At 41.3% G+C, this 23,106-nt stretch overlaps 1 protein-coding gene across 2 annotated transcripts in view; it reads left to right on the top strand.

Annotated features, from left to right (window-relative positions):
- Positions 1-23,106, top strand: part of FZD3 (frizzled class receptor 3) — a 61,347-nt gene that overhangs the window by 31,510 nt on the left and 6,731 nt on the right. The window contains exons 3-5 of one of the 2 annotated variants that reach the window (XM_054195379.1): positions 168-364; positions 1,927-2,944; positions 13,457-13,636. In XM_054195379.1, coding sequence (XP_054051354.1) covers positions 168-364; positions 1,927-2,944; positions 13,457-13,501 — 1,260 coding nt within the window. In that variant the 3' untranslated portion in view covers positions 13,502-13,636. Of the gene's footprint in view, positions 1-167; positions 365-1,926; positions 2,945-13,456; positions 13,637-23,106 lie in introns of those variants that run through there. The other variant, XM_054195378.1, reaches the window with a different exon arrangement.

Below are 23,106 nucleotides of genomic sequence, written 5' to 3'. Positions count from 1 at the left end.
CCTGTCTTCCTAAGATCACTGCTTTCAACAGACAAATTTCAGAAAATGAAGGTTGTGGTTATGGTTGTGAAAGCCCTAACACCTCATGAGACAAATTACACCTTCCTGCTGAAATGTTCTACAAAACTGCCGTTTGTAGGTATTGAATTCTCCTTTTTCTTTTCTAGCCATTTCATCCGATGGTGAATTTGGAATGCTCCAGAGATTTTCGACCATTTCTGTGTGCCCTCTATGCTCCTGTGTGCATGGAGTACGGCCGCGTCACTCTCCCTTGTCGCAGACTCTGTCAAAGAGCATACAGCGAGTGCTCCAAACTCATGGAGATGTTTGGGGTCTCTTGGCCTGAGGATATGGAGTGCACCAGGTGAGCAAATCTGTTTTTTTTCAGAATCCCAGGATAAAATTTTGGTATGGTCTAGGATGTTTTATGATCTGAAATGGACGTTTTAAATGTGTTCCATTACAAGTGCCCTTATTTTCCCTTCCATTTGTGTAACAGCCTGTTTCCTGGGGTGGAAATTGAGTTCATATTTCTATCATCTGCCCAGGAGATAAGTTGAAAATTTCTGTGGGCAATTACTGTAAACTGCACATGCGCTTTCTTAACTGAATGAATATACCCCTCTATTTTTCTTCTTCTTTGGCATTTATGCTGACCTGGTTTTGTCTGCTATACTGAAGTTTAATAGGTGGTACTGCTATAAATTTCTCTGAGTTAGGCAAAATTCCATATGCTAGAGATTAATAGTCTCTTTTTCTGAGGGGGGAGCTGGCTGGTTTTGATGGGTGTATAAAATCTCAAAGCTCTGTTTTCAGAGCATCTACCTCTTGTTGAGCTTGTGTGCAAATCGATGTTTTCCGCTTTACATTATACAAATAACTTCATAGAAAAGTATTTGATGATGTTCTAATCTATTTGAAACAGAATATACATGAAATTGAAAACAATATCTTTATGCTTTATTTTTTGGAAGTGACTCCAACAGTTAATAAAATACAGGAGCACAAACAGGATGAAATAGTCTTTTACAGTTGGATTGGAGAGAGTGAAAAACAGTTAAAACTTCTTTTAGGAAAAGAGTGTCAGAAGATGCTTCTAGGTCCCGAAAAACTGGATCAAAGATGGCTCTAACTCCCTACTCCAAACAGATGCCTGGGCCTTTAGGTCCTCCCATCTCCTCAGTAAGGCCCAGGTAGTGAAATTTCAAAACCAGATCTAAAAATATTGAAACTTTGCTGGTGCTGTGCTAGTGCCATTGTGCCAGAAGATGCACTGTGGCAGAGGAACAGGCACACTTAGCTTATACTGCACTTGCTGAGGTGATAACATTTAGCAGAGGGAAGAATGGGACAACTCCGCATGGAAGCCCTCCAGTCTCTCCTGCATCTCCAGCAGCCCTTAGCCTCCAGCCAGAGCTTTACTTAATTACAGAAATAGCTTCATCGTAATTCCAATTTATTAATGCTAGTAGCAGTGCTAGGTTGGATTTTTGGCCTAACTAGCTCACCGTCCTGTCCGATAGCAGCTAGTACAGTTGCTTATGGAAAGGTTTTAAAATGTTCTTATAAAATCATGTGTCCTTGGGCATATAGTCTCAGTTTACAGTAAGCCTAAACTTATAGACTTCCCGAGATGTATTTTCTATCCTCACCTTTATTCTTAAAGCCCCAGTGGGCCTCTTGTCCATTTATTTCTCTGGTTTATTTTTAAACGTATTTTATAGTTTCAACGTTCGCCGCATTCTATGACAATGAGTTCTAGAGTTTGTTTAAACATAGTGTAGTATTTCATGGGTTACCCATTATTTGGATTGTCTTTGGTTTCGCTCTGGTTAGCGTGTCTAAAGTCAGACATATAAATAAGGTTGCTAGTCTTTGCAGAGTATGTGTTTATTACTTGTAAATAATTCTTTTCTTACTTTTTAGATTCCCAGATTGTGATGAGCCATATCCTCGTCTTGTGGACCTCAATTTAGCTGGGGAGCCCACAGAAGAGGCCCCAATGGCAGTACAGAGGGATTATGGTTTTTGGTGTCCTCAGGAGTTGAAAATAGACCCTGATCTGGGTTACTCTTTCCTGAGGGTACGGGACTGTTCCCCTCCATGCCCAAATATGTACTTTCGGCGTGAAGAGCTCTCCTTTGCTCGCTACTTCATCGGAGTGATCTCCATCGTCTGCCTTTCCGCTACCTTGTTTACTTTTTTAACTTTTCTGATTGATGTCACAAGATTTCGCTATCCAGAAAGACCGATAATATTTTACGCTGTCTGTTACATGATGGTGTCATTAATTTTCTTCATTGGCTTTCTGCTTGAAGACCGAGTAGCGTGTAACGCATCTAGCCCTGCCCAGTACAAGGCTTCCACAGTGACCCAGGGCTCTCACAACAAGGCTTGCACCATGCTTTTCATGGTGCTCTATTTCTTTACCATGGCTGGCAGTGTTTGGTGGGTCATTCTTACCATCACCTGGTTCTTGGCAGCCGTGCCAAAATGGGGCAGTGAAGCCATCGAGAAGAAGGCATTGCTCTTCCACGCCAGTGCCTGGGGCATTCCAGGAACTCTAACCATCATCCTCTTAGCAATGAATAAAATTGAAGGTGACAATATTAGCGGCGTATGTTTTGTTGGCCTCTATGATGTGGATGCATTAAGATACTTTGTACTTGCACCTCTCTGCCTGTATGTTGTTGTTGGAGTTTCCCTTCTGCTAGCTGGCATTATCTCCCTCAATCGGGTTCGCATTGAAATCCCATTAGAAAAAGAGAACCAGGACAAACTAGTGAAGTTCATGATCCGGATTGGTGTGTTCAGTGTTCTGTACCTCGTGCCACTGTTGGTTGTAATTGGCTGCTATTTCTATGAGCAGGCTTATCGAGGTGTGTGGGAGACGACGTGGTTTCAAGAACGCTGCAGAGAATATCACATCCCGTGTCCCTATCAGGTGAGGAAACCAATACGATGTATTCAGGAGTGCAGAAAATGGGTAATGAGGGGATATGGTAAGACTTACTTGTCATCCCTAACTGAAAGTGCTCCTATTCCTACAAGGGGAGGTTCTTGCCGTACTGAAATTATTCGGATAATGCATTAGGCCTTCTGAAGGACTAGATATTACTGGAGAATGGGAGGCTTGCATCAGCTGCCGGGTGTGTTTTTTGTGGAGTTTCTGGCCTGTATGGGACCTATACAGAATATAAAGATGCTGTTTTAAACCAACTTCAAGAGCAGGACTTAATGAGGTTTTTTTTAGTCATTAGAGACTTGTTAGAAGTTTTGCTCTGAAGGAATTTTGGCTTTTAAACTGAGTTGTCATCAGCCTGATTACTGCTTTTTCTAGTTTTTTGTTGTTCATCTGTAACAGTTTTGTTGCTTTGCTTAGCCTAGAGTTTTGTGCTCATTTTAGGGCAGTCTATGCACGTGTCAAAATGTCTGTACAAAATCTTACTTGAAGTGCCTTCAGAAGAAAACCAGAGCTTACAGCTTATCAGTTTTGGTTTTCAAGAAAATTACACTCACCCGCTCAATTTGTTTAATTGAGTTATCCCAGGAACAGAAGCCTCTAAAAGCAGTAGGTATCGAACTGTCCACTCTTTACTGCAGTATTGTGCTGGTGCAGTTGCAAAGAAAGTATTGGGAGCATTAATTACTTGAAGCCTACTTTTCTTTTTGAGCCAAAGTGGCAAATTGTTTTTGGAATGACATTGCATAGATATTTTCTGCAACTTCTTTGAAGGCAGCTTTATTTCAAGCAGGTTGTACAGCAAGCATCTATTACGTAGCCGCGCATACAGGGGTATAAAAAAAGTTGATGTTTTGGCTCTAAGGCAGTTAAAACACCAGCTGGATCATCAAAGCTCACATTTTAATGCAATAAAATACCACTAAAAGGTTTGGCTGAGTCTATATAGCTTGATAATAATCCTTTTATTACCTTTTAACCCTTTTTATTGTTTTTTTTCTGTTAGATTTTTATTAGGGTGTGACTCTTCCCTCCATCCAATGTGTGAGCGTTTTTATGGCAGGAAATATCTGTCAGTGGGTGTGTTTGGTTTCATTTGCTTGATTGAGTCTTCATTGCTGCAGGTTTTAATATGTTAAACTGGCTGATGCTTAAAAAGAGAGAAAAAGAGGGATGTGCAGTTTTCTATCAGTTAATATCAAATACCCACCATATGCCAATCTAAAATTCGTGTGAGAATCTATAAAATTAAAAGGATATTGCTTTCTCAACAAAAACTATTTTAAACTTGGAAACTTCTGATGTCTAAGGGCTAAAATCCTGGCTAGTGGAATAACGAAAACATGTAGTAAAATGCTACTCAAATTTCTAGAAAACCGTTAGCATAATGGCTCAGCGGGAGTCAAAAGAACAATAATGGTTTCATTCACATCAAATTGGGTTGAAGGACCCGTAGACCCTAGGGAGTATTAGAAGGGGTTTTCTTCTAACCCATCCCATTTTTTTTCTTAAGCTAAACATGCTTCCCTAATTAAACTATCCAGACTTATAATTGGAGCAGATTTCCAAAGCTGTGGGGAAAAATAATTTTGTCCTCAGATCATGCTAGTAAAATTTATTATTAAATTGGGGGAAAGTTTAAAGCTTTGTGGAAGAGTATCACTCACTTGCAAAATAAGACTACATTTTTTTTTTCTAAGCCTTGATACTATTTAATTTAACGTCAGATATTTGAATATCAGTGTCTGAGATTAGACTACCCTAAATTGAGAGGTGTAGTTGATTCCACAGTGGACATAGGTTTTATGTGCACAACTTACGCAGGGTTGTGTGGTTGGAATTTGCTGCTTGCATAGGCGCACTTTTTCCAATCCCAGCAAATCTGAGGTTAAAAATTCATTAGTCTGTTGAACAATTACATCATCTTTGCCATCAGAGGATGATGCCACAGTAACTCATTCTGGAAAATTGCTAATGGGGGAGTTCGATCATGCAGCTGCTACAGACATGCCTCCCTGCCTCCCTCCTGTCTGCCTGCTTCACCCGGCAGATACCGCGGGGTTAATCATGTGCTGCAGATTCTCCTGGCTGCTGCGAAACCAAAGAGAGCCTCCTTTGGCAGCTGGTGTTCAAATGAAAAATAGACATCGTGTTTCTTTGACTACCTAAAGGGCTAAATACTCCCAAAACCACAAAGACGACATTGAAGGGCTGGAGCGTGTCCAGAGAAGGGCAACGGAGCTGGTGAGGGGTCTGGAGCACAAGTCTGGTGAGGAGCGGCTGAGGGAGCTGGGGGTGTTCAGCCTGGAGAAGAGGAGGCTGAGGGGAGACCTTCTGGCTCTCTACAGCTCCCTGAAAGGAGGGGGTAGCCAGGGGGGGTCGGGCTCTTCTCCCAAGGAACAGGCCATGGCACAAGAGGAAACGGCCTCAAGCTGCGCCAGGGGAGGTTTAGGATGGATATTGGGAACAATTTCCTCCTGGAAAGGGTTGTGAAGCATTGGAAGAGGCTGCCCAGGGCAGTGGTGGAGTCGCCATCCCTGGAGGGATTGAAAAGCCGGGCAGACGTGGTGCTGAGGGCCATGGGGTAGTGGTGGGTTTTGTCAGAGTTAGGCTGATGGTTGGACTCGGTGATCTGAAAGGTCCCTTCCAACTTAGGTAATTCAATCATTCTATGAAAATGGAGAAAGCAACAAGGTACCTTTATGCTTCAATCTTGGTTTCTGGCTACCTGGATGTTTCCTGGGTTTACCTGGCTACGTGTTATTATGGTCGGTTGTCAGATCCGGGAGGCATGTGTTGCTTTCCTTGTGAAATAAAAACCTTTTTTTTTTTTTTTTTTTTTTTCCACAAAGACAGGAAATCAATATCCCGGTATTCCCTGTCTCTGAGGAGTAAGTGCAGAGCAAAAAGGAGCTCGTGTTAGCTTACCTTGCCTTCAGTGTCCTCCGCGCTCCAAGTTTCTGGGAGAGACTGGGAAGGAGGGGAAGGGTTTGTGAGAGCCGGCAGCAGCTCTCTCCCCACGAGCACATCCCCATCCCCAGTTTTCTGTAGCATCACGGGCTGCTGCGGTTCAGGCAGCAGCTTTAAGCTGTTGCCTGGGCCACAATAGCAGGTAAAACAGGCAACATCGCCTATCTCAGCCGGGGCTGTGAGGGCTCAGATGAGCTCTGAGATGAGCCATCAAGAGTTGAGTGGAGTGAATATTGTTTCCTTGAGTCTCCTTTAGTAAGGAAAGACTAACTACTCCACTGAGAGGCGAGGTTTCTTTACGGTATATACAATGTATCTAATATGTTTAGGAAATTTAATTGTACTTTCCCCACTACAGGGGAAATGCATTGGTTTTGTGTATGTCAACTTAAACAGGCAAGTCAAGGAGTTGCGTTTTGTATCAACCTAGACAAATCTCTTAATTTAGTTAAAAATATCAAGGTTGCTATATTAGAGCATCCTTTTTCATTATGAATAATGGCAAATTGACTAGAGGTGTTATCACAAGTAATTATTTTTATTGTTTCTGATGCTAGGACTGTTTGCAGTCGTGGCAGTGACGTAATCTGTTTCCAGTCAGTGTTACTGCTCTGCGAAATACCAGCTCGCAGCAGCCTAAAAATGTCTTAACCCATCCACCTCCACTTTCACCACGGTCGGGACATTTTTCTTCTTCTGGAGGGGGACGCGCTGCCTTTGTCATCTGCTTTCAGCACAGTAATGCTCAAATGAGGAGCTAAATTTTATGTTGGTATCCCGCTTTCAGTCATTGCCTTAAAAAGAGGAATTCATGCTTGGCCTGCAAAAATGGATTAATGTTTTTGTGCAAGAGGAGTTCATGCAGTGGAAAATGAAAGTAATTTTCACTAGCTATGGAACCTGGTACCCCTGTCATTAATACAGCATTTCAACTGGGCTGTGTGCATGATGTGTTCTTCAGGGCAGGCTTTTATTTCATATGTAATCTTCTTTATGAGAGTGTAGCGCAATTTTACATTGAGGCAAAAATGCAGAAATGAAGAGGAAAAAAGCGGGGGAGTGTGACACAATCCAATCATAAAATAATCACCTCTAGCGGTCTCTTTTGCTATGGTTGAAAATCCATCCTTTTCTGCTCCTGCTTCTGTGTCAAACAGTGGTGGTTCTACCAACGTCATGTTGTCGCTCAGAGGGCAGAGCCTTGGAGCAGAGAGCTGGACTTTTGTAATGTTGGGCTCAAGGAGGGGCATTTGGGGAAATAAGATTCTGTATGCTCCTAATGCTGTTCAGCGTGGCTACCGTCATCGTTATCTCTCTAATGATTCTACCATTCTTAACAAGTGCTTGGTCCTGGCTTGGCTTTTTAGTCCGCAGTCCTGACCCGATGGCTAGATTTCAAGGTTTTGTCTCTTTCCTCTCCTACTTTGCAATTTCTGCCTTGTGTGTTGATGGAGCCTGTCGTGCTGTGGGAACCAATTCAGATGAGGTGGTGGACTGGGATGAGATTTTGGTCAGTCTCTTTACAGGAGCGTGGAATCACGCAGGTTGAAGGGACCTCTGGAAATCATCTAGTCCCACCCCCGTGCTCAAGCAGGGTCAGCCCAGGACCCCATGTCCAGCCAGGTTTTGAATTCCTGTTGCTGTAGAAGCTACAAATTCCTTTCTATCAGACTTCTAACCTCGGATATATCTGATGTAAGGTAAAAAGTAGGGTAAAAGGGGGGAAAAAAAAGTTTGAAGTGCATTTAGCTGTTGTTACATCTCCTCCTCCTCCAGGCAGTGCGGTGTTTTATTCTTTACAAGGAGAGTGTCAGAGTTTATTTCCTCTTGGAAATTACAAAGGCAGTCAAACGGGGACAGTGACCTGCCCCAGTCTATGAAAATATGTCTCAAAACTGGGATGAATCTGGCTACAAAGTGAAACAGATACTTAGGAAATTCTGTCTCCAAAGCTGGTTGTAATGTACGTTTCTCTTATGAAAAGTAGGAGTTCAAATGGTCAAATACAGCTTTTCTAGCCTGGAGGAAAGAGCTGCATCAAGCCAGAAACATTCAAAGGTGGAAGAAAGTGATAATTGTTGTCTTCCCAAGATAAGGAAATGTGTCTGCTTTCTTGGGATGGCAGAGTATGTTGTTAAAAGCTTTTACTGCTTTTTTGAGTCCCGTATTTGAACTGTGTACGGTAGTTTAGGCCTGGAGAGGTTTATTGGGCTGAACCACAAAATCAGATTTCCTGCAAAATAAAGAAGGTCCTGAGTTAAGATTCGTTTCTCTTAAATCCAAACCTAAACAGACTCTCCACAGTTTTCACAAATGCCTCAGAGCCAAGCTAGGCACCGTGCTGATGGGAGAGATGGCTAATTGGGATATTAAAGAGAAGAAAAAAGAAAGAAAAAGAAACTGTTTCAAAAACACTTGCTACCCTAGTGGGAGTCCTTGAGAAATGAAACGAAGCAGTATGAATTATCTTTGCTTGTGATCTAATCTTCATAATTTCCCTACTCCTGTGGCTTCACCGGATTGAGAGACCATGGTGCTAACTTGCTGAGAGTGAAGGTGGTGCTCCCTGCTTATCTTTTCGATACTATTTAGTGGAATAGAAGCAGATGTGGGTAGCACATTTGATTTACTGTCGATGGGGAAGACCTGAGAGCAGCGTGAGTTTAGAACAAATTGCAGACTCTGGGTTTGTATTGGAAACTCTCTTTTATTTTTCATTAGGAACTCGGGTTTGTGCTGGATGCTGAATATCTATCCAGTCTCGCTCAGTCATCGGTGTAATGTGCTCCAGGTAGATTCCTGAGCCCAGAACCAGAAGTAAAGATAGTGATGAGTACGTTTAGCCATGGAAGGCATTGAAATGTGTAGATCCAGCTGCAGTCTGTTTACAGCCGACCAAACCAATGTGCCTGTGCAGTCTCTTCTTTACTGTATCATCTGTTTTTTAGCTTTGGGCTCAACCTCATATAAACCAGTGGAATTTCAGAGATAAAATAATGGACATATATTAGAATGAAAATGATGTGAAAGTCAAGAACAGCTACTGAGAGCAGTATTCACTTATCTAATTTCCGATGTCTCCATCTGAGCCAGGCATCCTAGCCTCCTTTTCTAGCTGAAGCAAAGAAATGGGCATTTTTATAGTCATTCATGGGACATTCAGATGAATCGTACCCTGCCTTAATTTATTTTCTGTTTGAAGAGGTCACATTTGCTCTTATTGGATATTTTTATGTTAGGATTTTTGCTACAAAATTCTGGTGAGATTTTTTTGGGGGGAAGGGGTAGGAGAAGTTGGGTGGGTTTTTTTTGCAATCGGTCTCAACACCTTTTAAACACACTTTCTAGATCCTGCCCAGTCTTGGCTAGAATAGCAGTCATTCCAGAAAGAAAACTTGGTAACGTGGGTTTTGCTCATTTTTGAAGGAAGGACGTAAATAAGCAGCTAAGACCACAGTGCCTGGAAGGGCGCAGGCCTGCATTTGGGAATGCCCTGGACAGATAATTTTGCTTTGCTGAGCATCATATAAACTTGCTTCAGTTCCTGGTGGAGAAGACTTTTTCTGCAAGAACAATGAGCACCACACAACTATTGTTGCAAATGTAATTTTAACCAGCTGAGTTATTGAAGCAGTCCCTATGCTTATCTCTTGAAATCTTTTCTATTTTCCCTCTGATCTTTGCTTTAAAAAAATTAAAACTGCCCTGGTATTTTAAAGGGGTTAATTATGAAGAGCGGCGCTGTAAGATGATGTAATACCGAATATCATTTCTATCGTCAACAAAAATAGACGGTCGATCCAGCCGATATTTTTTTCCTGTCCCTCCCAGCTGAGGCCTCAGATTTGCTGTGTAGTAACGTCAAATGGGTTTTTACTGGAGATGGGAGTTCTCACCCACTCACTTCTCTTCATTGCTGGTGTCGGGTAGAGAAGAGAGGATTAATTGTGGTTGCCTGAGATACTGAAAGCGTAAATGGAAAGAATGTTTTGTTAACAGTGCTTCTTGTCTCTCAGTGGCAGTTATATGTATCTACTACAGGCACAAAGGAGAACAGAGTACAAGCTTGCTAATATATTTCTGTTAATATTGAAGTTATACCAATTTACAGATTATTTTAATGCGCTATTTGACAATTAAGATCGGAGAAGTTGATTTTAATATTAGGATTAATCTTTGTCACCTGGTGGTAATTTTGGCTCAAGAATTTGTCAGTTTTCTTGTTTCCCATTTTCACAAACGTACTTTTTGATCTAATCGCGATTAATTTTTTTACTATAGATTTTCAAGATCCTTTTATATGTCTCACAATTAACACTGTTGGGATAAAAATCTCTTCATTTCAGACTGCTTTGGATCACTAACAACTGTAAATGGCTTTGTTTGTTTTGCATCCTCTTTAAAGGTTGTTCACGTCACAGGGCTCGGGGTGACATTTTTCAAGTGTTTCGTTCCCACTTGGCTTTGTCCTGCCTTTACTTTCTGCCTGAACAAACGTGGCAGGAACGTTATGGAGAACAGAGAGCACGCGGAGCCGTCTCACGGGGCCGTTTCAACCCAGGGCAGCTTTCTTATGAACAGGTGCCAGCTGAAAAGCGACGATGGTGGTAAAAGCAATGGCAGGCTGAGAGCCAAGAGAATGGGAGTGTTCAGTCATCTGCTCCGCTCTCACTTCGTTCTGCTGAATATTAGATCTTGTGGTGCCTACATTGAAATAAAACCGGGCCGAAGTAAAAGCGACACACAGACTGCTGTAAATTCGAGCTCAGGTTTTGCAGCTACGTCTCTTCATTTTTCCCCCATCCCCCCCAAAAAGAGAAGAAAAAAAGCCTTACTGCATAAATTGTATTTGTATCCAGTTTTTACAATACTTCCCCTCCCCCAAATCCTTGATAGACATTTTAATTTCCTGTAGAGATTTTAAATTTTGTGGTGGCAAAGTTGCCTCGCGTGCACTTAAGAAATGCTCTCGTAGCAGACTGTCTTTTCCCATGGCTGCGTTATGGGTGAAGTGTAACCCCTATTGACACGGGCTTTATTTTCATGCACAAGTGCTTTAGAACAATTGCCCACGCGGACCAAAGAGAAGAAAAGATGGGGCTTGCAAACATCTTGCCGAAAACAGTGGCAAGAAGTAACTGTTGAGACGTAGAGTCTGCGTCTTTGGCGTGCTGATTAAGTTGGGATGGAATTTCCCCATTTTTATTGGCTGCAATATGTGGCGTTTTCAGGGGGGTTTTTTGGCCATTTTCTCCATTAATCAGGGGTGTTGCCACTATCTTTTTAAATACAAAATGTCTCAGCTGTTTTACCATCTGTGTTACAGTGGGGCTTCAGAAACACGCGGGGGAGCGCACTGAGCTGATGCAGAAAAGAGCCTTTGTTAGGAAATGTCTTAGCACTGTTTGTGTGTGGCAGAGGCATAAAGAGAATATATTTAGAGATGTCTATAAATCTAAATTTTTTTTTCCTCCTCCCTCTTTTTCATTAGTTATTGTTTAGAATTCCTCTTAGAAGAGGTAATGGATTTGCTTAAATCTGCCCTAAGGAATTGCTTCTTGTTGAATGTAATTATTCTGTCCTAAAAAAAAAAAAAAAGAGGTTGAGATGAAAACATATTTCATAGAATGGTTAGAGTTGGAAGGAACCTTAAAGATCATCTAGTTCCTTTTTTCCATATTGCTTCCTATTTTCCATCTTGCTGTTTATTCAGAAGAGACTGAGCAAATCTAAATTATGAATTAGGATTCTTTCAAAAAACAGAAGTCACGTCAGCTCAGAACGACGACGTTAATCACAGCATTGCAGTGTTTCCTAGCAGTGATTCGCTTAATTTCTCCCGGTTTAGATACTTAGGAAAAAGAATATTGAAGGAAAAGAATATACTCAAGTTAATTTCTCGGAATCCTCCTTTTCAGCATTAGTAATATGAGTCCTGTCTCCTTGCACACCCAGGACTCTGATAAATCCCTCACAGGATGCAATGTGTTCTCTTATCTCACCTTGGCACGTATGCAATTTCCAGTCAATTAACATATTGAGTGAAAGCAATCATTTCGTTCACATGACTCATTTCTGGCTGTTTTTTTAATTGGATTGACTGAGCTAGAGACAAAGGGAAATGTTGATTTCTCAGCCATTATCTTCAGACAGGTTGATCTGTACTTGTACCCGAGTATGACTCCTCGAGGTCATCTTTTTCTTTTTTTTTTTTTTTCTTACTTTCTTATTATTCAGTATTTTGCTGAGGGTGACTTGCCAAAGGAGGTCAGATCTTGCTATTTTTGAGTTCTCTGTTTCATTCCATTCTCTTTTTAATAAGCACGCTTTATATCTAGAGCAGCCTTTAATTCTGATTATTAAGGAAGCTCTTTTTCCACTGACTCTTTTAATTGCTACTAAAATGGCAACAAAAACTAAGTTAGGAGGTCTGATTTCTTTGGTTTTGAAACACCAGTCACTCTTCAAGGTCAGAATTGAATGTTGCAGTACATGTGTTAGGAAATCAGTCACCTAAAAAAAAAAAAGACTTAACTTTTAATTTTAATAAATTAAAGGAAATTGCCTGTAATTTGCATTTGAAAATTCTGACTAGCAGTGGATCTGTTAATGATTATGACTCTTGCACTGGGTTTCAGAGTTGCTTTGAGATGTTGGCCAGTCGTGTCAAAACAGCTGCAGACCAGCTCGCAAAGGGAGAATCTTCAGTGGGCTGTTAACTGTAGATCTCTGCCAAAATCTCAGTGAATGCTGAACCTCGATGTTTATAAATCCAAATATTCTGCATCCGAGTGAATTTGTTTTGCTCTCTGTGGCATTCCTTGGCTATTGAATGACCCGTCCCGTCAGCACGGAAACACAAGGTACAAAAAATTTGGGGGATACTGCACTTTTGTGCATTTATTCCTAGTGATTCCAGAGTATCATTACTATTTTCAATAAATTTTAAAAACTTCAGTCCTGGAAGGGTACTTACATTTGAATATTGTTGTTCTCAGGACCGAGCGGCTCTGACAGTTACACTGCTGACAATAGATTTTCTTCTGAAAGCTTCGGCTTTTCAGGAAATTGTGATTGCAGTCACCGTATCTCTAAGGCCGCCGGGCATAACGTGGGCAACCAGCTCCCGCGGTGAGTGTGTCGAGAGGTTTGCTTAGTGGTGTAACGTAAAGCAGTTCAGAATACCGGCTGTAAATACACAAATGTGGCAAGAAGTTCTCTCTCTCCATTAAAACAATTTGTGAGATCAGTGTTATTAAGTAAAAGCTATACTTTGAAATAATAGTTCTATTCTAATGATGAAATATAATGAGATACATGAATTCAGTTCACCTTCAAGACTGGTCCAGATCTCTCAGACGTGTTCTGTGTGTGCCTTGATCTTGGTAAAGAACCGCTTAGCTTAGCCAGAGCTGGGCTAAATAACATGATAATGTAACAAATACTTGCACATTTCACGTTTGATTTTTCTTTGGCATTATTTGTATGAACAAACGGTGCTCCCCAGCATCATCCTTCTGTTAGTTCTTTTTTCTTAACAGAGAATTATCCTGTTTCCCGGAAAAGTAAATGCAGACAGAGTACGGTATCTCGTCCCAACATGTATGAAGGTTTGCTTTCCTCATGAGCTGAGCTCACTCAAGAATCAGGTGCAGCTTCAAACTTCAATTGAGGAACATAAAAATACTTTTTTTTTGGTTAATAAATAAGGATGATTTTATACAAAAAAGACTATATTTGAGTTATCTAAAGAGCTGGGTGATTCATGTGTTGTTCATTAACAGTTTACATTCTTAGTAATACAGGTATATTTTTACTTGTGTTTTATGTTTTTTTTTTCTTTTTAATAGAGTTTCTGAAGTCATTATATATAGCCTTTAATGCTGAATTGTGCTAAAATAGCTGTTATGCTCAAAAAAAGACCAGTGCCTATTTCTTATTTTCCCCATGAAAGAGTCAAAGTATGAACTGATAAGCAGTATCATGAACTGATCGGTATCAAAACTGATAAGCAACATCAGAACTGGCGAGCTGCCATGTCTTCCAGGATGTGGAACGTTCACAGATGAGCGTTAGAGTGCTTTGCCCAGAGTGTGTTACTCCTGTTTGGAGCTTGGGACTTGTCTTTCTGAAAATGCAGTATTGTATAGGTTTAACGGCTCAACTTTAACACATGAAAATACTTTCATCCCTAGTCATGAAGTGGTTCTTCCAGAGACAACTAAGAGGAGTTTTAAGTAGAAATAGGGCATTAATAACTCTTGTTATTATATTTGAGTATATTATTTTGAGTATATCATACTCTTGTATTTATTTGCGAATAGCTGAGGATGGCAGGGACCTGTGGAGATCGTCTAGTCAAATGGGGTCACCTAGAGCAGCCGAATTTTGAATATCTCCATGGACGGGGACTCCGCAGGCTCTACTGACAACCTGTTCCACTGTTCCATCACCCTTATGGTATTACAGCATTCGGTATTACACTGTCAAATTTTCTCAATTGATGTAATAACCCTGACACCAAATTATTTTTCAAAGCTTCGGTTGAACTAATTTTTTAAAATCAAATCATGTAAATGATCATTAACCTTATTCTGTTCACACTATAAATTGAAAAAGGCGGCCTTTAGAGTAATGAATGTAGTATTTCTGTCTGTGGAGAATAAGAAATATTTTGTAAATACCATGTTTGCTAAAATAGCTATTTGCTTCTTCTCCCCTAAGTTCTGCACTTTTGCTTTAAGCTGTGGTTTGGCTATTATTTGCATCTTTACAAAATTACACTAATCTGTTTCCTATGACTTCATCTCCAGCGATTTCACAGTGGGGTAATTACTCGTTCCGAACCATTACTGGAACAAATATAATCTCATGCGCAACTAGGTGGTTTTTTCTGTATGGCTTTCTGTGACTGACTGCGTTGCGTTGGATCAAACAAGACTGTAAGAAGAAAACAAAAATAAATGAAAAGTAATGAAAGGGTGCCAGGAATAAGGTTCTGTTAGAGCTTGTCTTTGGAGGGGGAGGGTGTAAGAGTGTAGGTTGCCTTGCAAAAGAAGAGAGAAGGGATGTAGTTGGGGTTCTAGAAACCCATAAAGGACATTAAGAAAGAGCTGTTCAAAGTCAAATGGCAGCGCTGGCAGAATGATAACGTGGCCATGAATAACCTTTGGTTGGAAATTAGACAATTACTTGTTGAATTGAGGGGTGGAGCTCATGATTTCGGGATAAAGCTGGATCACTGAATAGGCTTGTGTGCTATTGCTGGCTGCAGCCGTGGAAGGCTTGACTTGAGCGAGGATGTTTCTTTTGTTCTGTGTTCTTAATGTCGAGTGTCTTCATTCAAGTAGTGGGAGTTTATTAATGGGGACATATTCCAAGCCTGGGTTGTAGTAAGCTTGCTAAATTGTGCCTTGCAAGAATTTAATACATTCAAGAAAGAATATCTACTGCCAAAATAGATATTAAGGCTGCAAAGATTTTAGTCCAAGTATATTTTTAGCAGCAGGGTTGACAGAAATCGGATTTTCTGTTTCATTTGCATTTTTTTCCTAACTTATTGTTTAATTCCCGATGAAGTGCTAATATCTGAAGAAAAAAAAATGCTATTTTTTTTCTGAATGGCAACAGGGAGCTTCTGGCTCTCTGGCCATGGGACGAACCTGCCAAATGCGACCTACTGCGGTGACCCCTCAGTATCCCTAATGTGACAGATTTGCCAGTAATTCAGGTGGGCATTTATTTAATCTTGTCTTACTCTCTGTGAAAGATAGGTATATCAAGCAGTGTGATGTGGCTGCCAGTAAAGAAGCATTTGCTGATAAAACTTTGTTTCAGCTGTAAGTTTATTGACCCGTTTTAGCCCGGGCCAACCGCAATCCCTGTTTGCACAAAGACAGAGAACAACAGTAACGCTGTCTGGTTCCACAGCAGGGGTAAGGACAACCGTGTGACATTTGTTTTGGTGAGCATTGGGATTTAAATGAGAGAAATGGTAGTAGATCAGGTTTGTTTCATCCTTTGTGTTGAACGCCTTTGGGTGAGTCGTGCCTTGACTTGAAGTGAGACTTTGTCATTTTGATCCGTGCGTTAGTCACAGGTCTAAGGGGAAAAAGAGTTCCCGGGTCCTTGGACCTGTTCTGTCAGACAGCTCCAGTCATCCAAAGCGGGGAGTTAGGAGAGGGGCTGAAACGGTCCAAAGGGAGGAATATGGTCAGGAATTGTGAGGTGATTCTTTGATTCCAATGGCAAGAGGAGAGATCAGTTGTGTTGGAGAAAACAACTGTGCGGCAGGTGGGGAGCCGTTTGCTTTTTTGTCTCTGCAGAGGACACCCCACTTCAGCTTGTGCATGTCCGCAGGAAAAGGAAAGACAAGTCCGAGTCTCTGATGGGTCCTACGCTCAAGTAGACTTGCTTTTCCCATGCTTAATGCCCGGCGTTAGTGCTACGAGACTCGTGATACCAGTTCCTCGTAATGGTAAAACAGAAGGCAGGTGCTGCGGCAATCTCTGTAATTACAAACTGTGGCTAGCACTTAAAAAATTAGTTGCTGTGATTGAGTGCTGTGTTCCATTCCAAGATAAAGGCACAAACTACCAGACATCCTGATAGCTTAATTGAGCTTCGACTTGCCCTTGATAAACAGGGTGTTCTCCCAGTAGTTTTCTGAAGCTGCAGAATCAACCTGTCTCAAGACTGTTGCGAGATCCCCGTAAGGCGATCACCGAAGCTGGAGTCCTTTGCGTTCCTGTCCCATGAACGCAGGAGCACGTAGCATCAGACTTCTTGATGACTGCTGGCTCCTGACGCTGTGACTAACGGCAGGGCCTGAAGGGCACAAGCGTTGGAGGCGAGTTATTAGGCTCTAGTCATGAGTCAGGACCTTTTTAGTTGTCCTCTGGGATCCCTTTTCAAGAAGGAGATAGATGAGGAGAACCCTGCAGCATTACCTTGTGAGAGGCCACTCTCTGTTCTCTTATTCTTTATTCAAGCTGTTTTTCCAGTGGATGATTAGACTCCAGTGTGTTCCCCTGGCACAATGCAGGCAGGAGACGGGTGAAAATTGGGGCTGTTCTTCCATGGACCAAATAATTTCTTCCCTAATATTTATTTCCCATATATTTATTTCCTATAACCTGACAGAGAAACTCAAGAGGAATTCTTCTAAAATATACCGCATTGTGTTTTAATGTTCTGTAGAGGCAGTTTCCATAAGGATGTATTTTTTTAGACACTTTCACAGATTAAATTATTGAAAAAAACATTGTAGGTGAGTTCAGCACGGTGACGTGGATCTGCAGTGCCAGGGCTAACACTTAACTTCTGTGGTGAATAAGTTTCCTCCAGAATAGCCTGTATCCCATTAAGATGTTAATTTTATAAGCTTTTATTACAGTGTCTTATTTATTTATTTTTAGCTTGGGTTCGGTTTCGAAGCTGTCTGTTACTGGCCCAAGTCTCGCACAGGCTGATCACTTTGCTTTAATTCCACTGCGGGTGTGTGGCAGCTCAGTAGTTGTTCAGTCAGGCTGGAGAATAGTTAGCAATGCTTTTTCATAATTGTTCTAACAATTTAATTGTTTTACTGTGAGCCAATGGGCAAAGTTAATGCACGGTGCTTTCATGCTCCTGTGGCTGAGGAGCGCGACCGAGAGCCAGAAACAAAGAGCATCCATGTTCTCACAGATCCCCTGGCCTGAATGATCCTATTTATTCTGCTTGGAATAGTCGGGATATCTCGAGAGCCATGTGGCTTTTGGTATTTAGAGCCAGAAGAGTTTCCTTTTGTTTCTTTTGGATGCAGGGAAGTTTTCTGATCCTGTTGAGACTGTTTCGCGCAGCCTTGAGCTACTCTGAAGCTCCCGAAGTGTGTATTGGCTTTGTCATCAGCTCTTACATGAGGGCTAAAATCAGGTTAGCCGTTACCTTTTTTTTCAGGTGCTTTTTGTTTCTCGGTTCTTTGGCTTGTGCAGCCAGAATGATGGCAGGGATTTGCTTGTTGGATAAGAGTAAAACAAGCAAGCTGCAAGATTTTAATAACCTGGAGAAAATAATTTTATTTTACAGTGACAAACGCTACTACATTTTACTGGGAAATGAGCAGTGCGAGTATAATATTCTAAATCTCAAAGCAATGACAGTGATGGAAATGGTTATGCAAGTGAGACTGTTGGATCGGATTCCCTTTGGTCTTTCCCCCGCTTCTCCCATTTTCAACAAAAGGATGAGTTAATTTGAATTTCATTGCTTTTTTATCCTTAGGGAAATATCAGATGATCGGTGTTATTGTGGAACCGTGCCCCAAAGGAGGGGGACAGGTGTTGTGTTTGTGCTTTCACTTCACATGTGCAGCGAGCTCATTAATTTGCGATTTCATACATCTTAGTGGGAAGAGGCCACTGGTCTCTGTCACTAAAAAGCAACCGTGATTGATCGTTCAGGGGCAGAAGGGGAAAATATTCAGAAATTAGTTATATAAGCATCTTAAATTAACAGTGTGCCTACAAAGGAGCGTTGTTTTTCCCCGGAGGAATGCTGAAATTGATGTTTTAACCTCTTTTCTGAACACCTGCCACTGTGTGTTCCGGGAGGGAAACAATGCATTCAAACTCCCCTCTTTTCGGATTCACGATGGAAAGTACGTTTCTGTTGGATGATCTGCACCAGCCCAGCTGCGACGCCAACCCAGCAGATGGGAGGGAAAAAATAGGTTAGAGAAATCTCGCTATCGCGTATGCAATCTTTCTATCTGACAGAACTTGTTCGTTGGTCTTCACTAGGTGAAACGCCGGTGCCCGTGCTGCTCACGAGGCGTGTCTGGACAGAATAGAGCGGAGTGTAGAGCACACAACCTTGTTCCTTATTTTTTCTCATTAGTTGAACGCCTCTGAAAGTCTAGAGCTGCACAGCAGGACAAATTCTGTTCAGGGACTTAGATCCGCGCAACCCAGCGTCCACTCGGGTGTCTGCATGAAGCCTGTCAAGGCTTTCCAATCCCGGCTTCATCCGTGGCTGCCTTTGCAGCAGTTCCAACTCAACGTGCGATGAACGGGCTGTCACTCAAGAGCGACGCTAACTGATTCCTGCCGGCTTTGCTAAATTGCCAAGATCTCATGTTGCTGGAGTGCACGGGCCCCTCTTGCATCTCCAGGAAAGCGATCGGGTATGAAGGAAAATGGAGAATCACCACCAGTATTATCTTTCCTCTAGGAGAGGTTCTCATCTTGAAGAACATTGCCACCGGCTGCCTTCTGGTCTCTCTTTCCTTGACACTGTCTGCCCTCATGGAAAGGCAGCTCCTGGTGTTCAGAGCAGACTACCGTGTTTGTGAGACAGGCTTTTATCTAGAAAGAAAGGTATTATCCCAGTTTTTTAAGGCCCAGAGATCTGTGGTGTCTCTAGATCTGAGTCGGTGGCTTGCCAATACATAAGAGGTCTTTTGAAAGCCTTTGATCCATGATAAAGAGGGGAGAGCTGAGGTTAACAGACACAAAGAAGGGTCTGGCAGCGGTGCCAAGTGGGAGACAGGAGAAACAACTGAATTAAATTACTTAGTAGATGTTCACAGTTATTGTTTCAGCTGATAACGTGAGTGTCGCAGGCCGGAACTGTGGTATTAGTTTTAAGAGGTTGGCTGCATGTGCAGTGGAACTCAATCTCTGGTGTTAAAGGGCCGGCTTTTCTACAGGGATTCATGCTCCTCCGTCTCTGCCAAAAAAGTAATAATATTTGAGAGCTGTTACAGCTGAAACAGTGTTCACCCTCTATTTTTAGATGCACATTGGGGCTTTTTATTAGCATTTCACAACTTGGATTACTTGCAGAGCAGAACTGAAAGTTGAAGTTAATGCTCATACAGAACTAATTTCCAGGAGAATTACTGTAATGCACAATCTGCAGTTAAGATTGAAGTCCTAAAATTGCCAACTAAGGTGAGCTGGATGGTGCTGCAGTTGCAGAGGGTATTTTGTGATCAAGTACCCCTTTAGGTCCCTACTTTGAAAGCTGAATATCTAAAATTTCTCAGTGTTTAAGCCCTTTGCGGAGGACCCGAGGGTGTCCCACATCTCTAGATGAAGGGTAGAGGGACGTAGCATCTTACTGTATGAAAATTATTGCAGTGCATCAATAACCTCTTGTAACCCAAAAATGCAACAAAGAATGCCTTCAACATGCCTTGCTAAAATACTCTTAAATCTTTAATTATAGTTTCAGGAGCTTCATACCACGCACTTAAAATCAAAGCACAAAGAATAATAGAGTGTATTCCTTAGGCGCTTTTTTCCCTTGTGCCACTGAGAATGTGCTTTTTATGATATTTAACAGTCTGTCTCCTGAGAAAATTACCACATAATCATGATCAGCAGTGCTTTGCTTGCATTGCAGTTCTGTAAAAGAAGAGGAAATGCTGCACGGGGAGTTCACGTTAGCGATTTTTACTCCTTGTTATTACAGTATGTGTGGTTTGTTACAGGGAGCTCAGCGTAAGTCAGCAGCTGTGAAGGGTTTTGTAGAAAAATAAGAGATGAAAATACATTTTAAATTCGTAGTAACTGCATTTCAGTTTCTTTTCCTCCTTTCAGTGATGTCAAGAGTTTGGCTTCTGGGGATGTTTCTTAAACAAACTTTGATGTTTGTAGCAAACAGTAGCAATGATGTGAGTTTACCCTTTTTGTTGTTGTTCTCCTAAAAGCAACATTTTCATTCAGAACTTCTTACTGCGGAGAGGTTTTATCCAAGAATACAATTTTAAAAGGAAAACTTGTCTTCCTGTACTTGCTGTCTCGCCATTTCCAAATTTTATATTCTACCACACTTTGATTTTAGTAGTTTTAAAATTGCAACCATTTTTCACTGAAAGTTGAAATATTTCTGTTAGAACAATAAATACATACTGTTTCTTCAGGTGCTTCCCTTCGTCCTCACTTTTAAGGAGCTGTATAGACCCAGTTGGTGTTTAAAGAAGTTTGCATTTGTTTAAGCTCAAAAATATTTGTTTATATTCTGAATTTTTAAAAACGCAGGTCACAAATGCATGAAATGACCTTACTACATAAGCGCGGATGGCATCAGACCCGAGTGGCTCATTTGTTGATTAATCAGTCTGCCCATTTTTCCTCATTTCTGTTATACCCAAAACTTGGGTGACTTCTCTCTTGCCTCAAATTTGCAAAAGGCTTTCTGCAAAGAATCAAAGCTGAGCTGTGGGCTGGAGAAAAGGAGAAAATTATATTCTCTGCAGGCAGGGGAGGATGGTCTTCTCCAGCATCTAGGACTGCGTCATCTATTCCCTGATCATCTTATCTCTAAGAAGATAAATAGAAATTGTCCGGTTTTCACGGTTGTCTTCAGAGGTGGTTACACATGTAGAAGTCATATGGTTTTATGGAAGTCTGGAATTTAGTGAAGTGTTTTGTCTCCTCTTTTAGTCATTTAAGTGAGATAAGTTGTAAAAATTAAGATGCTGATTATTGTAGAAGTGTGGACAGCATTAGAGTTTTGTCTAAGCGCTCCCTCCCCGAAAATTATTGAGGTTTCATGCGTTGGATAGTTCTGGAAGAGGTCGGGTCTTGCACAATGAATTTGTCGAGAAAAGGAAGAGCCAGGGATTTTGTAATGCTGGAATTGCTGGCATTGATGCTTCAGCCGGTTCACGCTTGCCTCGGTAGTCCCAGTTACCTGGATCTCCTCAGCAGGAGGCGTAAGCAGCAGTAGCCGAGCTGCGCGTTGGAAGCTGAGGGTATATAAAAAATGGTTTTAAAACAGCAGAAGTGCTACTGAAACGGTTTCAACACTGTACTCGCGCTCAGGGAGGATTTACTATAAATAAGGACCCTTCTCTCTGGAGCTATCAATGCTGGAGTTGTGTAGCAAAGCGGATCCCATTAGCAGATGCTTTTGGAAAATGTTTTGCGTTTGAGTAAAGTGGTGTGTGAAGTTTGGCTATTCCAGGTCAAATTATAATTTCATGTATTGTGAATATATCTAGCGATGCTAAAGTCTGCAGCACTTCCCTGTTGTAAGTTGTATTTTTTATCCTTCCTAAATCGCCGGGCGGTATAGCAAAAGTGAAAATCTCCTGGGCTTAAGTTTTGAGGGTGAACACGAGTGAGTTTTTGCATAGATTTACTGCTTTTAAAAAATGTCCAACCCCTTCTCTGTCCTAATGAAAGAAAACGGCAGCGTTTTGGGCTTGGAGTGACGTGAGTGCCAGCCATGCTTCTGAGAAATGGGCTCGGAGGCTTTGGGTTTAAACACCTGGTATTCTCAGTTCTATAAGCCTGGAATAGTAACTTTGAGTTTTATTTTCCCTATGTTAATTATTATAAATGTCTCATAATCTGTGGATATATGTTGTTTAAAACAGGTGCAGCCACTTTAGTATTAATGATCAGTGAGTCTAATATGCGTTACTGCTTGAATTGCTCGCTTTGTGCAAAGAGGCTTATTTTCAAGAAATCTGTGTAATGATGTTTAATAACCAGCTTTGCCAAAGAGTAGGGTGTTCTCCCGTTCACCTGAAAGTATTTGGTGTGTATATTTATTTTAATTTTTGCTTGGAATTATTTATAGCACCCAGCATGAATATGTTGAGCCAGAAATTTTGATATCAAGTGATTTACTATAATATCTTCATGGAAGCAATACCATTTCCTGAGTGCAGCAGGGATTTGTGCTATGTTCAGTATGGGCAACAGTACACGTCACAGCGCCGGATTTCTCTTGGCTCTGGCATAAAGCAGTATGACTCAGTCAATAAAATAAAGATGTCCCGTAGTACAGTGAGCAACCGAGAGCTTTAGCGCTAGAACTGTTGTTTTATTCTTAATGCAAGAATCAAAATTAAATTCCCTTCAGGCTGGTAGTTACACCAGGGAGACTTGGCCCAGCGGACAAGCGTTATATGTAAATATAAAAACTTACCTGAATATTACCTTAATTAAGAAACAATGAATTTCACCATTTATTCCACTTAATGCCACATTCGCACATTATGAAATGAGATAATAAGGTTAATTTTTGAGAGCTTAATTTTGTTGGATAATTTTTTATTGGATAATTGTTAATGTGTTGGGTTTTTTTTGAGTGGGATCTCACAGGTTGACTACAAAACCGCCTAGAAAGCCTTCAGACTCGTTTTGCATTGTTAAATGGATGCAAGCGTCCATAGTGTC

The sequence above is a fragment of the Rissa tridactyla genome, chromosome 3 (assembly GCF_028500815.1).
Source record: "Rissa tridactyla isolate bRisTri1 chromosome 3, bRisTri1.patW.cur.20221130, whole genome shotgun sequence".
Lineage (NCBI taxonomy): Eukaryota > Metazoa > Chordata > Aves > Charadriiformes > Laridae > Rissa > Rissa tridactyla.
Note: the sequence above shows the minus strand (reverse complement) of the source record. Positions and strands in the feature narration are given on the sequence as shown.